The sequence below is a fragment of the Biomphalaria glabrata genome, chromosome 5, assembly GCF_947242115.1.
Source record: "Biomphalaria glabrata chromosome 5, xgBioGlab47.1, whole genome shotgun sequence".
NCBI lineage: Eukaryota > Metazoa > Mollusca > Gastropoda > Planorbidae > Biomphalaria > Biomphalaria glabrata.
The window spans coordinates 41,881,514-41,899,639 of NC_074715.1; the positions used below are offsets into that span (position 1 = coordinate 41,881,514).

Here is an 18,126-nt window from a genome sequence, read left to right on the forward strand (position 1 = left end):
CTTACGCAAGTAAAACGATGTTATAAAGTGTTGTATTTTACGTACCCAAGTCATAACACACATGTGCTGTGTGCTGAAATTAAACGAGAGTTGTGAAGAACCGTAGGAAATTTATCACTTGAATGTTATGTGGGATTTTTTTACTGTCTGAATAAAGTTTTTTGTCTGTTTCTCGGAGTAGGCTGTCACTTAACAAGGTTTGTCAATCTTTTGCTGTAGTAATTTTAAATAATTTATTCCAAGGAGATTTTATTATAAGATTGTTGCAAGCTTTCTGATTAAAATAATAGGAAAATAGGCATATACTGTCATATACTGTATATAAGTTATCACAAGCAATGGATCTGTATTTTTGTAATTGGAAGGTGGACTAGGCAAAATTTAAATAAACATTACTAGATCTATCATCTATCCCCAAGTAACTAAGGGGGTTTCCATCTCGTTTCTACATAGCTGTACATCGAGTATTGAAAACACAACATTTAATGCTTGCTTAAATATTCCAGATTAGCTTGAAAGCAATACCCCGTCTATCTAACCCCCCAGATAGACAATCCATAGAGCTGCACCCAGCGAATAATTTCATTATACTGTTGACATTGTACTGTTGTCATTGTGCTGTTGTGGCATCAAGTTGATAAGAGAACAGTTGTGCTACTAGATCTACGTGTCAATTTTTGTAATTTGTTTCAGGTTTGTTTCGGTTCACATTTCCTCTTACAGTTTTAGAACTTTATTTACTTTAGTCGACTACAGTCTTTCCCTGCCCGCCCCCACATATTACATGCATTCATCCCACGGGTCAAGGTTAGGGAGACTGCAGAAGATCTAGATGCAGTTTAACCCTGTTGAATTGTTTGAAGTTGTATTAGACTAGACTATTTTTTAAAATATATTTTAAAAGTAAAGGTGGCACGTGACATTTTCAATTTCAAACTTAAGGGCGGATCTCACTCACTATTTTTATTGTTGACAAAAAAAAAAAAAAAAAAGATTGCTCTCCCTTGTGGATATAAATAACACAATCTTGTAGGGTTGTTCTTCTAAAGGTCATCCGCTGGAAGTCGTTTCTGTCACTGTCACTTGAGCAAACGCTTACATTATATGAGGAAAAAAAAATAGAAGCAATGATCAATCGAGTGTCAGGGTTTTATTTTCATTGATTTTGTTTATACTATTCTCTTTTTAATGCCGAATGTTTATAGCATGATGTATGGAATTACGCTTGAACAAACCATCTCAAAATCAGTTCAGCTGACACAATAGTTGGCACCTGGAAGCACCATATAGTTCGTACTCTTGTAATTTTATTTTACTCATGTGTGCTTGAAAAGGCAAAGCTGGTCGCCAGACTTAAGAATAATATTTTTCCGTCGCTAAAGAAGTGCTAAAAAATGCGATATTCTAATAACACTGCTGATTTACATTGGTCCTAGAAAAGATCTTTGGGGCACTCCATATTTTAGTACTAAGTTAGCAGAAACTGTATATTTTTTAATGACACTTAAGAACTATTTTTGAATAAGCAAAAACAAGCAAAGAATCTGGTCATTAAAATCTCAATGTCTATCAAGCCTTTTATGCCTATAACTTAAAGCTTGTCTGGAATAAGTTTAAGCATGATAGATTTAGATTCCAATTATTTCTATGGGATCTGGAAGTCTACTTCTATATTGATAACAGCAAAACGTCTATTGGGTTTATGTTCCATTGTTTAAACGTGTCTTTGCCTATCCTGGCTTTCCCATATTCAATGACAGATTTTTTAAAATACATTTTGTGTAGAATGGAAGAGTGGACTTCTAAAATTATTCATTCGTCTATCCTATTGTATCTCATTTTCTCTTCTTTTTTCGTCACTTTTATGTCGAAATTTATGAACAATAAGTCAAGTTTTGTTAAACGGTCAGGCCTCAAATCTTACAGAAACTACTAGATGTATAATTATAATTTCTAATTTGCATTTTATAAAGTCGACTATAAAGTTTACTCTTTCTAGATAATAACTTTCTTTGTACAAGTAGCCCATGCTCATAAGATATATGGGAATATACAATTGAAGTTTTACCTTAAGATAAATGTAGCTATCTTTATAAAATAGATGTTGTATTTGTAAAATAATATAAGATAAATGTTTAATTAATTGCTTCAATGACTTTATTTTGTACATCTGTTGCTTTAACGAAGTAAAAGATGCAGATGATCTGATTGTGTAACATTTGTCTAGTTGGAGTGCACACAGATTGTTAGCTTGTGTTCTGGGTTCAATAATAAAATTGCTTTTATTTGTTCTTTACAAAAAGAAATATTGATCAGTATAATGTGTACAAAAAAATAGCTAGAGACATTGAGGCTGCAACATGTTGACGTCTTCTTCGTTCAGTATTTCTGGGATCTATTCCGATAGAGTCTCTGGGTAAAATATGCAAATGACCTATCGATAATGCGCACTTTCTGGATGTGGGAGCTGTAGTTCATGCATATATAATTCAAAAAGATTGGTCTACATTTTGAGCTAATATATATTCAGTTTCTAAAACTCATAACTGATACATCTTTCGAATTGGTTTGTTAACATTATGCTTTAGTTTCCACTTTCGTAGAAATTATTATTCTTACTTTTGTATAGCTCGTTGTTCTTGCTCCTATAGAGTAGGCTTATGTTCTGTACTCTCTGACCTAATTTCTTTTATAGACATCAGAGTGTGGGGGGAAGGGATCTTATGATCTCTGAAAGCAGGTTTTCGTGCTTCCTTTGGGTGCTCATTAAACATAATTCAGCTAATTAAAAATTAGTTTATGCCACAGATCTCGCATGTTTAAAAAATGTTTCATTTGTGTACAAACTGAACCTTTTCGCTGCATTTTTAAGAATCCACACTTTTTCACAGTCATTATGAAAATGATTTTCAATGTTGATATCGCTAGTTCAGTGTTTTCCAAACTTTTTCCTTATTAACGGTACACTTCGCACATTTTGAGTATTTTGCGGAAAAAAGTGCTTGTTTTTTTTAGAGATGTTAATTCACGTGGTGGCCTATTAGTTAATTATTACAGTAGTTCGAGGAACACCTATTCAGGCCTCACGGAACACTAGGGTTCCACGAAACACAGTTTGGGAAACAATGCGCTAGTGAAACGCTGAATTGAAATAATCTACTTCTCTTAGAAAGAGCATTTAAGTGCTGAGCAGGCCAAGTTAGTTATTTGTTTTTAGTAATTTCATATCATTAGTTTCGCGTTTAAAAATAATTAATCCTTCTGTGGGTAATGATCAAATACTCCAGTTTATATGTATTTGTTGTCATTATAGACCGAGTGGTAAAGTGCTTGGCTTTCGAACCTTGGGGGGGGGGGGGGGGGGTGGTCCTCGTGAAGACTGGGATTTTTAAGTTTGGGATCTTTGGACGCCTCTAAGTCCACTCAGCTCTAATGAGTACCTGACATTAGTTAGGGAAAAGGCGGCTTGTCGTTGTGCTAGTCTCATGACACCCTCGTTAACCGTAGGCCACAGAAACAGATGACCTTTACATCATCTGCCCTATACACAATAAGGTCTGAAAGGGGAACTTTACTATTTTTTTAACACACAAGAGCATTCTGAGTGTTCTTTCATGCAATTCATCAAAGTCTCTGTTAACAATTCTGTATCATCAACTTTTCCCCCTAGCACTTGAACACAAAAGTAACATTCGAATAAAGAAAATGATCTACTTTTTAGTTATATATCGTTATCTGTTCTTATATAAATGTACATCGCATGAAAAATAGCATCCATGGCATCGTTATTACATTATAGTTCTGACATAGCAGATGGTATCTGCACTGGAATACCTTTTTATGCACAGATACATACTGGGTGAATCATGACTCAGTTTGTTTTTTGTAACAGTTCAACTGAAGTTGGATGTGGATTTACCACAGTAAAATAATTTCGTTAATGAACAGGACATCGCCAAGCCTCGAAAGAAAAAAATATACATTAGACTCAAACTCTAATTGATACTAAAGATTATTTGGGGAAAGTAATAACGGATTTTGTGCTAACCACATGACACCCTCGTTAATCGTCGTCTATAGAAACATTATATATTTACATTATCTTACCCATGAGCCATGGAACTGAAGGTCCAAGAGGGAAAGGTTACTTTTTATTAATTACATATTGAAAATACAACATTTTATAGTCATCACCATTATTCATTTTCTTTTCAAAATAAACTGTGCCTTTCAGAAACAAGTGTATATTGTTAAGTAGACTGTCAACCTTACGATGTATCCAATCAATATCTCATTGTCTTGTCTGACCTTTCGTATCCCCGTTTTTATAAAAATCATTATCTAAAAAGCCATGAGAGCGAGTATCATATTTAAGACTTTAATTTCCCTTTCCAGTCTGAACATTTCAATGCAAAAAAAAAGCTAGAAATAATCTTAAGAGGAAATAAAATGTGTTTCCATCGCTCGACGTGGAGACCCAGGCTCTGTGTTTCTTCTAAAGTGTTGGGTTTAGTGATGTAAGCTTCTTGAGAAGCCCTGATGAGAAAAGTTTGTTACCGTCAGATTATTAAGCCTATCGCTTCCTCTTCGTGTCGTGTGAAGACTGCAGAGAATCGATACCGAGTGGCTGACAAAGTGTGGTTTAGACTCCAGACAAGTCGGAGAAAACCGAGGATGGATCCAGCGTCGCGGTGGTCCTCACTTCAGCTACACGCACTCCCGTGAATATTGGTGTTGCTTTATTTTACTGCATCTGTTGGTAGGATGTGGCTGATCGTTGATTTTCTATTTTAGAGAAGGCAACAGAATTAGACACTGTCAATCTCTTATCATGTCTTATGACCCCAGATGGCGATATAACATGCATGTTATGCAGGTTTTTAAGATGAGAAAGGAGAGGTAAATGGCACTATAAAATTAATGAGGGTTATGTTCTCTTTGATAAATGGAAGCCCACGTGATCATGGTAGTTTCGCTTATATGCTAGTACAATGGTCGGTGTGGAGAGTATTATGTGAACAGCCGCTTGACCAAACGCGTTTGCTTTCCACCCCCCCCCCCCCTCCTTTAAAAAAAACACTCGGACACCATGTCTTAGTATGACACTTATTAAGGCATTGTCATTTGAGTCCTAAGATTAAGAAAAAGCATTTTACAGATGCAGGTATGACCTTCATATTTTGTCCAATCTAACGCAAACATAGCCGCTGTCTATAGAGTCTATTTTAATCTTCTACTTAATGACTTATTATTTTCATTATTATTATAATTATTATTTTACACCGACTGCTTTAAGTTGACTAAATAAAGTTTAGTAGGTTTATAGGATACCATTGATAAAAGTTTCTGTTATATAGTGTATGAGATATGCATGACGCGTAGGACGTAATCATCTTTTTTGAAGTAACGTCTGTATTATATAAGATAAGATCTCTAGTTCTTCACAAGCCGTAGATTCCCCATCGTAGACACATTTCTTCAACTTTCTCCAACGCAAGCTTCTAACCATCTCGACATTGTCTTGCATGCGGCCAGTCAAGTGATGGGTTATTGGTTATAGTCGCCATCGCAGGGCCGGCCTTAGACAAACTAGGCCCGCCACCTAGAGCCTCCAATTGGTGCGGACCTCGCACAGGAAAACATTTTTCGATAAAAAAAATGATTGAAACTTGAATCAACTCTCAAATATAGCAGAGATGATATGTGTCTACTAGCCTAGCCCAAACTCTCAACTCTAACTTATGGTTTATTTATGAATTTTTATAAACTTTAGGTCTACTTGTTATACCGGTACTGCCTTTGTTTGCAGAACATTGTTTATTTCTATTGGTGACTATGTCAAAGGCTTATTAGAATTAGGAGTCTGATGCATCAAAACAAAATCAAAAAGCGGAGAATGCAAAGAGTTGCTTTATAAAATTTCGTTAATCGTCAGCATTGATTGTTTTAACCAAACAATAGAAATCGCGTTCTATTATTATTGTGAGGTTTATTTTTCTATTTTATTTGGATTTGCAGCCACCAAAGTCACTTCGCCTAGGGCCTCTGATTACCTAAGGCTGGCCCTGTCGGTCTCATTCTATGTTGTCTTTTGTTGGGGGTAGGGGGGCTGTGCAAGAGCAACTGTTGAATGTTTTTGTATTGAATGGCTTGTTCAATGTGCACATTCTTAACACTATCAATTATTAACAAGGACATATCGTTGCCTGGTATTTCTTATAGTCAGTTATATTTTCTCAAAAAAAATGTATGATATTGTAATTGTTGTGGGCTAATATTATCTGACTTCGATTCTATCTCAATTATTACTTCACATTAGCCACAGATCATTACAAGTTAAATATAGACTTAATAACAACTTTCACTTCTATAAAAGAACACTTTATTTAGCACTGGGAAGTCCGTCCAGTCTTCCTAAACGTCGCTATTTTTAACTCATATCCAAAACAAACTACTTCTATACTAACGCCATGTTGCTCTCTTGTTCGCCTAAGTCTACTACGTCATTAGTCTGTCTTACTACGTCACTACTTTTACCGTCGATAAAAACAGTACACAATAGATTTGTCTAACAAAACGAAAGCGAAAAAAAAAAAGGGGGGGGGGGGGGTTCGGTCGAAAAGCAACATAGACTTTATTAAATGTTTTGATATTGAATTGAAAAGCCGATGAAAAGTTAGAGATTGTACGTTGGACTAACTTTTTTGTTATGGACGGGCGGGCAGTAGGGGGGGGGGCGGATAAGTAAAAGTGATACTAGAATTCGTGGGCAAAAAGCATGTGTGAGTGTGTTTGTCCGGATGGGAGGCGCTATAAAGTGGGTCGATCCATTTGAAGTCCAAAGTTTATGTCAGAGAACATTACGATGCGCAGAGTGACAAGAAACCAAAAGTGGGTTTCAGAGAGAGAGAGAGAGAGGGCCGTTCTAATTCAATTTAACAATGACTAGAATTCACGGCTAAAAAGTAGATCTATGTAAAATACCATTTATTGAAAAGTAAAAAAAAAAGAAAGGGATGTCCCTACAATTATTAACAGCCTGGGAAGAAATTAACGGGCTTAGCTGGTGTGAAATGTGAGTTTTAAACAAGAGATATCTGCCTACATTGTTTCATGTTTTTGAAAACCCTTGAGCACAAAGTAAACATAAGCCACTGTGACGTTTCCCTGTTTCAAATTTTGAGAACCACTTGTATCGGAGATTCCCCTGTTAACTAGAACTCATTTCCCCCGATGCCGTAATGATTCGATCATTTGGGACATGAGGCCAGTGTCTTTTGGACTCTCACGTTTTTTGTTCCCCGTTTAAAAGAATATTTTGTGAGTGTTATGTGAGCTTGTATGTTGGTTTATGTCAGCTTGTATGTTGTTTTATGTCAGCTTGTATGTTGTTTTATGTCAGCTTGTATGTTGTTTTATGTCAGCTTGTATGTTGTTTTTATGTCAGCTTGTATGTTGTTTTATGTCAGCTTGTATGTTGTTTTTATGTCAGCTTGTATGTTGTTTTATGTCAGCTTGTATGTTGTTTTATGTCAGCTTGTATGTTGTTTTATGTCAGCTTGTATGTTGTTTTTATGTCAGCTTGTATGTTGTTTTATGTCAGCTTGTATGTTGTTTTATGTCAGCTTGTATGTTGTTTTATGTCAGCTTGTATGTTGTTTTATGTCAGCTTGTATGTTGTTTTATGTCAGCTTGTATGTTGTTTTATGTCAGCTTGTATGTTGTTTTTATGTGAGCTTGTATGTTGTTTTTATGTGAGCTTGTATGTTGTTTTTATGTGAGCTTGTATGTTGGTTTTATGTGAGCTTGTATGTTGGTTTTATGTCAGCTTGTATGTTGTTTTTATGTGAGCTTGTATGTTGTTTTTATGTGAGCTTGTATGTTGTTTTTATGTCAGCTTGTATGTTGGTTTTATGTGAGCTTGTATGTTGTTTTTATGTGAGCTTGTATGTTGTTTTTATGTGAGCTTGTATGTTGTTTTTATGTGAGCTTGTATGTTGTTTTTATGTGAGCTTGTATGTTGTTTTTATGTGAGCTTGTATGTTGTTTTTATGTCAGCTTGTATGTTGTTTTTATGTCAGCTTGTATGTTGTTTTTATGTGAGCTTGTATGTTGTTTTTATGTGAGCTTGTATGTTGGTTTTATGTGAGCTTGTATGTTGTTTTTATGTCAGCTTGTATGTTGTTTTTATGTGAGATTGTATGTTGGTTTTATGTGAGCTTGTATGTTGTTTTTATGTCAGCTTGTATGTTGTTTTTATGTCAGCTTGTATGTTGGTTTTATGTCAGCTTGTATGTTGGTTTTATGTGAGCTTGTATGTTGTTTTTATGTGAGCTTGTATGTTGTTTTTATGTGAGCTTGTATGTTGTTTTTATGTGAGCTTGTATGTTGTTTTTATGTGAGCTTGTATGTTGTTTTTATGTGAGCTTGTATGTTGTTTTTATGTCAGCTTGTATGTTGTTTTTATGTCAGCTTGTATGTTGTTTTTATGTGAGCTTGTATGTTGTTTTTATGTGAGCTTGTATGTTGGTTTTATGTGAGCTTGTATGTTGTTTTTATGTCAGCTTGTATGTTGTTTTTATGTGAGATTGTATGTTGGTTTTATGTGAGCTTGTATGTTGTTTTTATGTCAGCTTGTATGTTGTTTTTATGTCAGCTTGTATGTTGGTTTTATGTCAGCTTGTATGTTGTTTTTATGTCAGCTTGTATGTTGTTTTTATGTCAGCTTGTATGTTGTTTTAATGTGAGCTTGTATGTTGGTTTTATGTGAGCTTGTATGTTGTTTTAATGTGAGCTTGTATGTTGGTTTTATGTGAGCTTGTATGTTGTTTTTATGTCAGCTTGTATGTTGTTTTTATGTGAGCTTGTATGTTGTTTTAATGTCAGCTTGTATGTTGTTTTTATGTCAGCTTGTATGTTGTTTTTATGTGAGCTTGTATGTTGTTTTAATGTGAGCTTGTATGTTAGTTTTATGTGAGCTTGTATGTTGGTTTTATGTGAGCTTGTATGTTGTTTTTATGTGAGCTTGTATGTTGTTTTTATGTCAGCTTGTATGTTGGTTTTATGTGAGCTTGTATGTTGGTTTTATGTGAGCTTGTATGTTGTTTTTATGTGAGCTTGTATGTTGGTTTTATGTGAGCTTGTATGTTGGTTTTATGTGAGCTTGTATGTTGTTTTTATGTCAGCTTGTATGATGTTTTTAAGTGAGCTTGTATGTTGGCTTTATGTGAGCTTGCATGTTGGTTTTATGTGAGCTTGTATGTTGTTTTTATGTGAGCTTGTATGTTGGTTTTATGTGAGCTTGTATGTTGGTTTTATGTGATCTTGTATGTTGTTTTTATGTGAGCTTGTATGTTGTTTTTATGTGAGCTTGTATGTTGTTTTTATGTGAGCTTGTATGTTGGTTTTATGTCAGCTTGTATGTTGTTTTATGTGAGCTTGTATGTTGGTTTTATGTGAGCTTGTATGTTGGTTTTATGTGAGCTTGTATGTTGTTTTATGTGAGCTTGTATGTTGTTTTTATGTGAGCTTGTATGTTGTTTTTATGTGAGCTTGTATGTTGTTTTTATGTGAGCTTGTATGTTGTTTTTATGTGAGCTTGTATGTTGTTTTTATGTCAGCTTGTATGTTGTTTTTATGAAAGAATCACAGTTGGTCATGGAAATACAGAATTTAGTACGAATCTCAAAAATAATATGTATACTAATGCTAGAATGATAAGCTATATCTATCATTTTTACACATACACAAATGCGATTACAAGCACGCATCCTTAACGTAAAGTAAATAAATTTGTTTTCTATTAGTATTATTTGTAAACCAAAAGAAATTATACATAATAATTAATTATGTTTAATAAGTTTATCGAAAAAGACATTGACAACCCTCCCCCACTATCTCACACGTTCGTGCTGATATGAGCTTCGATATACTTGAGAACATGTCAGTACTTGTAGGCAACATTTTCATCTACAAACCTTGAACTATTATAGAGTTAGCATGACTTGCTGGGAATGATAGGGAAACATGCTGAATATGCGTCGTACATATAGAAAACGATACGTCATTAACAGTTAATCAATGAGGATTATTGTGGAACGTAGAGTTTGTTTGGCATGCAATGAAGCACTAATAGCAGTGACTAGCTGGGCATGCAATAAAGTACTACTAGCTGGGCATGCAATGAAGTACTACTAGCTGGGCATGCAATGAAGTACTACTAGCTGGGCATGCAATGTAGTACTACTAGCTGGGCATGCAATGAAGTACTACTAGCTGGGCATGCAATGAAGTACTACTAGCTGGGCATGCAATGTAGTACTACTAGCTGGGCATGCAATGTAGTACTACTAGCTGGGCATGCAATGAAGTACTACTAGCTGGGCATGCAATGAAGTACTACTAGCTGGGCATGCAATGTAGTACTACTAGCTGGGCATGCAATGAAGTACTACTAGCTGGGCATGCAATGAAGCACTACTAGCTGGGCATGCAATGAAGTACTACTAGCTGGGCATGCAATGAAGCACTACTAGCTGGGCATGACATGTGAACGATGACATGCAGGGGTGACAACCAGTGTAAGAGTTAATAAATTAGAAGCTATCAGGTGCTAAAATAGTACAAATAACTCTCTAATATCGACATTCCTTGTACCACCTGACAACACAGTTACATACAGATATATGTATATGTGTGTGTACGTAACATGCCCATCACGCTGTTTTATCACTTTTATAAAGAGAACTAAATGTTTAGGAATGCAGCTGAAAAAGAAAACAAATGTATGTTGGTCTATTTAGTCTGGCCAAGGCAAACAACACTTAGTATCTCTCACATTCAAATGAGAATATAGAAGAATAGGTCTCTTCACTTACCAACGAAAATCCATGTCTTTAAAGCAGTGGCTCTTCCCACATTTTGTATGTCTCTGGGACCTCGAACGATTCATTTAACGGTGCCTTTGCTCCATAATGGACATACGCTGGCAAGACCACCTTTAAAAAGCCACGTTCTGCTAAAGGCTGGTGTGTTGACAGCATAAAAGCACTACTAACCATTTCACAGCTGCGCAGGGTCGGACACCTATTCCGTATGGGAGATGACAACATGTCAAAGACAATCTTTATGTGACGAGCTTAATGGAGGGCGGCGTAATAAAAGATGCCCACCCCCCAACCCCAAAGTGCTATAAAGATTAAATCAGGCGCCTTTGTGCCCTTGCTGAAGAAGAAAACAGTTGGCAGCAGATTATCTTCGAAAGAGACGGCTAAAAACCTCTTGCAAGGGTCTCGCTATACATAGTTGAGGCTTAACAGAAGAGACTTTGTGGAAGAAATGCGCAGACAACTGGAAAAAAACAACAAATATAAACCTGGCGGACAACGGCTTTGTCTGCATTAGATGTGGCAAAATATACATGGCCATATAAAGTATTGCACTTATCCGAAGACATTGACACATAAAAGTGTTTGAAACTTTTTTTTCTAATCCTTTTGTTCCCAGTTTTGCGTTTAAAAACTCCCTAAAATTGCCACCATAACTTAAGTAAATAATAATAATACATAGTTCAGTGGTGAGATAGTATGTATGTAGACGCCCTACAATTCGGCTATAACAGTCTAGAAAATCTAGATAGACCTACACAGTAATACTCTTTCTTTCCTTAAGTTGCAAGTAGGCATAGTTAGAATAAACAGAACTTATTAGAACAAAAGGTATAAACTGTGTTAATAGTGTTAATGATTTGTTGTCAGTGCATAGGAGACATGCTATTTTATAGGCGCAAAAATATCTTTAAAAAAAACTAACATTGTAACAAGGACTCAAAATAAAGAGAGACGATTTATTCTATTAATAAAATATCTCACACAATGCAATAAACAAAACTAATGTTGTAACTATTCTCGTTGAAGAAGCCTTATAAATTACATTGTGCACTGGTGGGACATGAGTATCACAATCGTTCAGACACGAGCAGATTTCTAATTAAAAAAAAAAGAGATGAATATGAATACAAAGAAAAGCTTTTGAATGTTAAACAATGTTAAAATATCTAGAACGCTAATCTATTTTCTTTTTATTAACATTCGGAGATATGTTTAGTAATTATTGAAAAGTCGTTTAGTAGATTATACTACACGCACACAAAATATACTCTCTAACCTTATGTCATGCGAATCAATCCTTGGATTCTTTGTGAGCGAAGGGAAAAAATTTTAGAGTTTAACAGAATTGAAACATTTCGTGAAAGTGTAAAAACCCAAACAAACTTTCTAAAACTGTTACATATAACGTGATTAAGTAAGATGGTTGGCATTCTATTACACACTTTATTTTTAAAATATGTGTATAAATTATAAATTTCATAAAGTGTATTCTTAACAGAACCAACACTCCTTCGATGCCATATTTTATACGAATGGTTTAAAGTTACTAGTAATTGGTTATGCTTCACTGTAACCTGTATTATAAATAATATCCTCTCGTTTCATGAGCACCACATTGACAATCCCACATCACTATACAAATATGATGCTAATCTTTTTTTAAAATATTGGCTTTTCAGCAAAGAAAAAGTGTATGTACTAGTTTCTAATAATTGACATATCTAATTGTTCTTTCTTGTTCACAAAACAAATATAATAATGAGAAAGTTGGGGAAATGAAATAAAGAAAAAAAACTAGTTGATATTGAACATAGACCAAAGCCTTGCACTTATCACAACTTTAAAGTGTGTAGATAGAAAATATGCAGCAGAGGTAAAACTTGTTTTGCTTCCAAAACCAACCCTTTGATCTCCACCCCTTTTACATTGCGTATTCTATAAGGTGTACAAATTCACTAATGCTAATTGTCCTCATACTGGTGTATACTTTTCTTTTTAACCCATGACATGTTTTAAAAATCTACACAGATATATACGCAGTATGTCCTAGACTAAATTTGAACTAAACAAATGCACTCTAGTTGTAGAAGTTTTGTAGCTTCCTCCAGGTTCTCAAGTATTTGTTGAAAAGCTGCACGAAAAGTCCGAAGAAAAACAACGTGATTCTTCTTCAATCTCTTGCCCACGCTCCATTGGCTTCCTGTGAAAGTGAAAATCGACTACAAGGTCGTCATACATTTTGTCATCAGTGTATCTATAATAAATATATGCCCTTGTACTTAAGCGAACTGATCACTCCATGTGTCACTCAGAGAGCCCTGCGCTCAATGGATTCAACGCTTGTAGTGACGCCACGCTTCTCCCTTAAAAGCTACGGTCTTCGGGTTCTTCAGTGGAACTCACTTCCTTATTGACAACATGCTACACTACATTTAAGAAGAACAATAAGAACTGTTTAAAACTTGTTTAGATTAGTTTGTCATTTTACATCTCTATGTTTGTAATTTAATCACAGCGCCTTAATCCTACATTTTGTTTGTTAACAGCGCTCTATAAATTAAACTATTATTATTATTATTATTAAATGTAATGTCTTTGGATATTTTTTTTTGTCTATTGTCACAGACATGGGGACTACAGAGCTGGATATTCTAGATAATTATGACGTTATTCAGCTATCTCTGACAGGACTCAGTGGTGTTGTTAGGAAAGTGAATATATCAAGTCAAAAATTAAAAGATATACTTCGAAATTCCGGTAAGCTTATAGATGTGGATTATAACTATTTCGCAGCATGCCGACCCCTCTAGAATTAGAACTGTTGACGTTTGCAACATTTTAAAATCTTCACAATAAAAAAAAACAACTATACATTTATTTTTCCCCAGGTTGCGTCCATTTTGGCAATAGCGTCTCCAACGCCAGGAGCGCCTTAATCTATGACGGCAAGTCGTGTTCCGGTGCGGCCAATGTGGACTTGTCCACGCTTAGAGAGCTGCCATGGCTATCGTCGCAGAACGGTCAGCGAGTGGGTAGCGCTTTATGTCAGATTGCGTCCCCTGCCCACCAGCCTTCCGTTGTCTGCTCTCCAAGGGCCGCAGCTCTGAAGCAAGTGAAAAGACTTAAGGAAGACTTTGGACTTATTGTAATGTCTGCCTTTGAAGCTGAGTTTATGATCTTCGAGGTTAGTTATTTCTCTTCTTGACTTAATAGCGCAAGAAAATGCAAAAAGGGAGGGGGGGGGGAGGAGAGAACAAGTCATCTTTCTCTTGATATATATACATTCTATATTGGATTACATTTAAGTGTGTATGTTTTACACATGTCAATATCTGGTGTCATTAAAATAGTTGCATCTTTTTTGTCAGTCAACTTACGTCAGAAAGGACTAAATTTCTCCCGAAAAAGGTTACCATTCTTCTGTGGACTTCTTCTGCATGACCAAAACATGCTTGCTAGAGCAGTCTCACTCAAACACTTGCAGATGTAACTTGATCTTCTCTTGTTTTGTTTTTTTTAGATTTTATATAGAGCAGCTTTCATGCTTATAGCATGCTCAAAGCGCTATGGTCCAACTCATTTGTAGACCAGAGGGGGGTGGGGGTATCTGGGAGACTTTTTTTCCGTGCTGCCTTTAGGCGCAAAGTAAACACAACTCTGCTCGAGTCGGATGTCGAACCTCAAGCACCCTTGCTAGGTAGCCACGCCAAGTTGAAGCCTACTTAGCCTCTCAGCCTCACATCTTATCACCATTTGGTCGTTTATTTTACATTGTATCCCTGTAGCAGACGTCTACGCGGTGTAAAATATCATGCACCGGAGTGCATCTACAGAAACTGTGTCGATGTGTGAAACATTTAGTGACACCTCTCCATGATACTAGTAATGCATATGTAATACTATGATATGGCATTGTAAAGTAGAGAAGACAAATGTATACTAGACACTTTCTAGTGACTCTAGCTGAAGTAGAAGTAAAAGAGGAGACATCTATTGCTTAATTAAACGTTTAGTAAAAAGAAAAAAATATACATAACTGCTTGACTACACGCCTCTGTATTGTATCGATTCCTTCCCCTGTCCACTGTAAAGAGTCGTGGGTTATCTCCTTCTATCTATTTGATGAGTGTGGCGGTTAAGTGAACTGTAAACAGATCTACCATAAAGCCGTACTATTGGGTTCACAGAAAAGATTCATTGGCATAATTTGAGAACTGCTCTACGTCAGTGGAGCCAAAACTTTTTAACACGGGAATAGCCACGGTGATGACAGGAATTTTTTTATTTCTGCATTATCATGGCACCTCTGAGTGCACCCAACTCTACCTGACATTAGTTGGTGAAAAGTAAAGGCATTTGGTCGTTGTCTGCCCGCATGACGCCTTCGTTACTCGTAGGCCACGGAAACAAATGACCTTTGTATCTTCTGTCTCATAAATGGTAGTGTCTTAAAGGAATAGGGCCTACTTTATTTTAACAAATTAACTATTAAATCCATACATTAAAACAGGCCGAAAGAATAATGAGTGGAAAAAAATTCTTTTAGAAAAAATAAAAACAATTTTGAAGAATCTTTTGGTTTAAATTGGGATAGTTGCTCTTTGTGAGACAAGATGAGCAGTTTTATATGGATCTTTTTTGAGGTTTATTTAACCAGATTGTGCAGTGGTTCGAACAATCCCTGTTTTTTTCTCCATTAATAAGCTAATAAGTTGTTTTTTTTTATTAAACGACCAAAGTCTCACAAATTTTAACAGAGTTAAATATAGCAGTTTTAAAAAAAAGGCTACAGACAAACACACTCAAATCAAAAATCATAAACGCCACTGTAAAGATAAAAACATTATTTAAAAGTAGGTAAGTTAAAGGACAGTACAATTGGTTAGTCTAAAACTGTTTTTATATATTGTCCATTTTTTTTTTTGTCCTCAGAAAGATGGAATAACTCCGTTCAACAATGTTCTTATTGAGCCGTATGGGCGGGCAGACAACATGTCTGGAAGGGAGGCAATCCTACTCGGTACATGTAGCATGATGGACAAAGCCGGGTTACCTTTGGAATCCTTCATGACAGAGTTCGCCGCCGCCCAGTTTGAGTTGACCTTTCGCCCCGAGGAGGGCGTGACCTCAGCCGATACCATCACGATAATGAAGGACGCACTTAGGTCCTGCTTGAGTCAGAACGACATGGCCGTCACCTTCATGGCCTGTCCTTTAGAAGAAGGACATGCTAACGGTTTTCACTTCAACCATTCTCTATGGACATCCGATGGACAAAACGCGCTTCTTGACAGCGACGACCCACTTTTCATGTCGGACACTGCAAGGCACTGGATCGCCGGGCTCATTCACCACGCACCTGCACTGACCGCACTCTTATGCCCCACTATCAACTGTTACAGAAGACTGGCCGATGAAATGTGTCCCAAGCTGGCCACTTGGGGTGTAGAGAACAGGCGAAGCTACCTGAGAATTAAAACAGACAAGAAAAATGTCTACATTGAAAACCGGCTACCTAGCAGCGCCTCAAACACCTACCTAGACGTGGCAGCCATCCTGGCAGCTGGTCTAGACGGACTAGAGAGGAAGCTACCATGCCCGGCACAAAGTGACACATCTTCTCCTCTCATCCCAAGAAAGCCCGAAGAGTCATTGTCTGCACTAGATGAAGATGATATCCTGAGACAAGCCATTGGTGAGGATTTAGTAAAGGGCTTCATAGAGATGGCCAAGAGAGGTCTTTCAGCTAGAGTCGACGGTTCAGACACCTTGGCGTTTCAACGAGACGTGTACTTCCACGCAGTTTAACTCTGTCTTATGCCGAAATCCAATCCAAGTTTATTTTAATGGTCGTTCCTCCCATTGACATCAACTTGTGAAAATTTAAAGGATTGATCAGAGGTGCACAGTCTCCAGCCCTCCTCTCTCCCCATCTCCACCTCCAAAAAAAAAGTATTATGGTACGAAGATTTAAATGTGAAATAATTTATAATTTATATATTTTGTGTGGTACCTCTATTAGAGCTAAATTCAGAAGAACACTTGTGTTGAATTGTTAAAAATCAATGTAAATAATGAAGTCCTTGGTTTGTTTTGGAATGCCAGAATGACCACAACTTGTGTGATGTCACTGAGGCAAGTTGATGATTGAATATTAATGCATCCCTTAATAAACTCTTTTAGCCAGGTAAATAAATTAAGCAAATCAACTTTTTTTCTCACTGATATAATTGAATGCATGAGTAAAGAAAAAAGGTATTTTATTGTACAAAAAATATGTTAATAAAACATGAATTTAAGAGATTGTCTAGACTAGAGTAATAACAAAATCAAAAGTTATAGTCAAGAAATAACAATTATAAACAAAGTATATAGAAAAATCTTACAATTATGAAAGAATGAATTCTACTTGATTAACTGAGTAAAACATTTGAATGAATATAAAGCACTGTGTTCCCTCCTTTTTATATTTTATTTTATAAATTCAAGAATTAATTTCCTTTTAAAAAGAGAGAGAGATCATTAAAATTAAGCTATTATGCATTTAACTTTTATATTGATCTATTTAACATTGACAATAACAAAAAGTGTCACAATGTCTCAGATTACAATGGTCAAAATGTTAGTTGTTTTTAATGTTCTCCAACACTGAAAACATATATTTTCTGTACCTCTTGTTGAAATAATTCATCACAGATTATTTGTTTCATTGGTATTAAGTACCAAGGCACACTTTTTAGTTTTGTTTAATTACGGCCATTTTCTTTTGATGATTGATGGACCTGCTTCTTGGTACTCCTTCTTTGTTATCTGCAACTGTTGAAACGTTGGTAGAGCCGCAAACACCGAGCCTCCAATCCAAGCCGCTAGGTGGCGATCTCTCCTGGCGTGAACTTTGGCCTTAAACGGAGATGTATTAGATGCGTTAAAAATGTTGTCAGATGTATTAATTACATTAGACCTTCAACGTTTGGGCTATTTACAAGTATGGATAGACATTCTGTGTCTGAATTTGAAATTGTAGAAGTAAGGACGAAACCTCTTTTTTTTTTCTAACTATGTCATCCAGTCAACGATTCAAAACAGATTTCTAGATTGGCCTGAAATAGAAATAGATAGGCCTATCAAATTATTCCGACATGCTGTCACTGGGGCCCACAGTCGTTAAATATTCCTATCTTGTAGTTATAAAAATGCATTGCTTAAAAATCAAATCAATGTTAAAGAAAAGGTAACA

At 36.0% G+C, this 18,126-nt stretch overlaps 2 protein-coding genes across 5 annotated transcripts in view; one reads left to right on the plus strand and one right to left on the minus strand.

The window, feature by feature from the left end:
• On the plus strand, positions 1–17,334 carry LOC106063565 (lengsin). Of its 3 annotated transcripts, none has more exons than XM_056029803.1 (4): positions 1–197; positions 13,515–13,646; positions 13,778–14,073; positions 15,822–17,334. In XM_056029803.1, exons 2-4 carry the CDS (start codon positions 13,517–13,519, stop codon positions 16,695–16,697), a joined length of 1,302 nt encoding a protein of 433 aa, XP_055885778.1. In that variant the 5' UTR covers positions 1–197; positions 13,515–13,516; the 3' UTR covers positions 16,698–17,334. The 3 variants fall into 3 exon arrangements, with proteins under 3 accessions (XP_055885778.1, XP_055885781.1, XP_055885780.1); XM_056029806.1 differs by lacking the exon at positions 1–197 and adding an exon at positions 669–693; XM_056029805.1 differs by lacking the exon at positions 1–197 and adding an exon at positions 1,014–1,147.
• LOC106063566 (uncharacterized) overlaps positions 17,133–18,126 on the minus strand; it is a 14,364-nt gene continuing 13,370 nt past the window's right edge. For both annotated transcript variants that reach the window (XM_013221963.2, XM_013221965.2), the window contains exon 8: positions 17,133–17,789. In XM_013221963.2, the coding sequence (XP_013077417.2) occupies positions 17,640–17,789 (150 nt within the window). In that variant the 3' untranslated portion in view covers positions 17,133–17,639. The remainder of the gene's footprint in view (positions 17,790–18,126) is intronic.

Excerpts from the sequence above, each read along its gene's own strand:
- LOC106063565 (XM_056029803.1), top strand. The coding sequence starts at position 13,517 with ATGGGGACTACAGAGCTGGATATTCTAGATAATTATGACGTTATTCAG. Across the intron at positions 13,647-13,777 it reads AGATATACTTCGAAATTCCG|GTTGCGTCCATTTTGGCAAT; the intron begins GTAAGCTTATAG and ends ATTTTTCCCCAG. Across the intron at positions 14,074-15,821 it reads CTGAGTTTATGATCTTCGAG|AAAGATGGAATAACTCCGTT; the intron begins GTTAGTTATTTC and ends TTTTGTCCTCAG.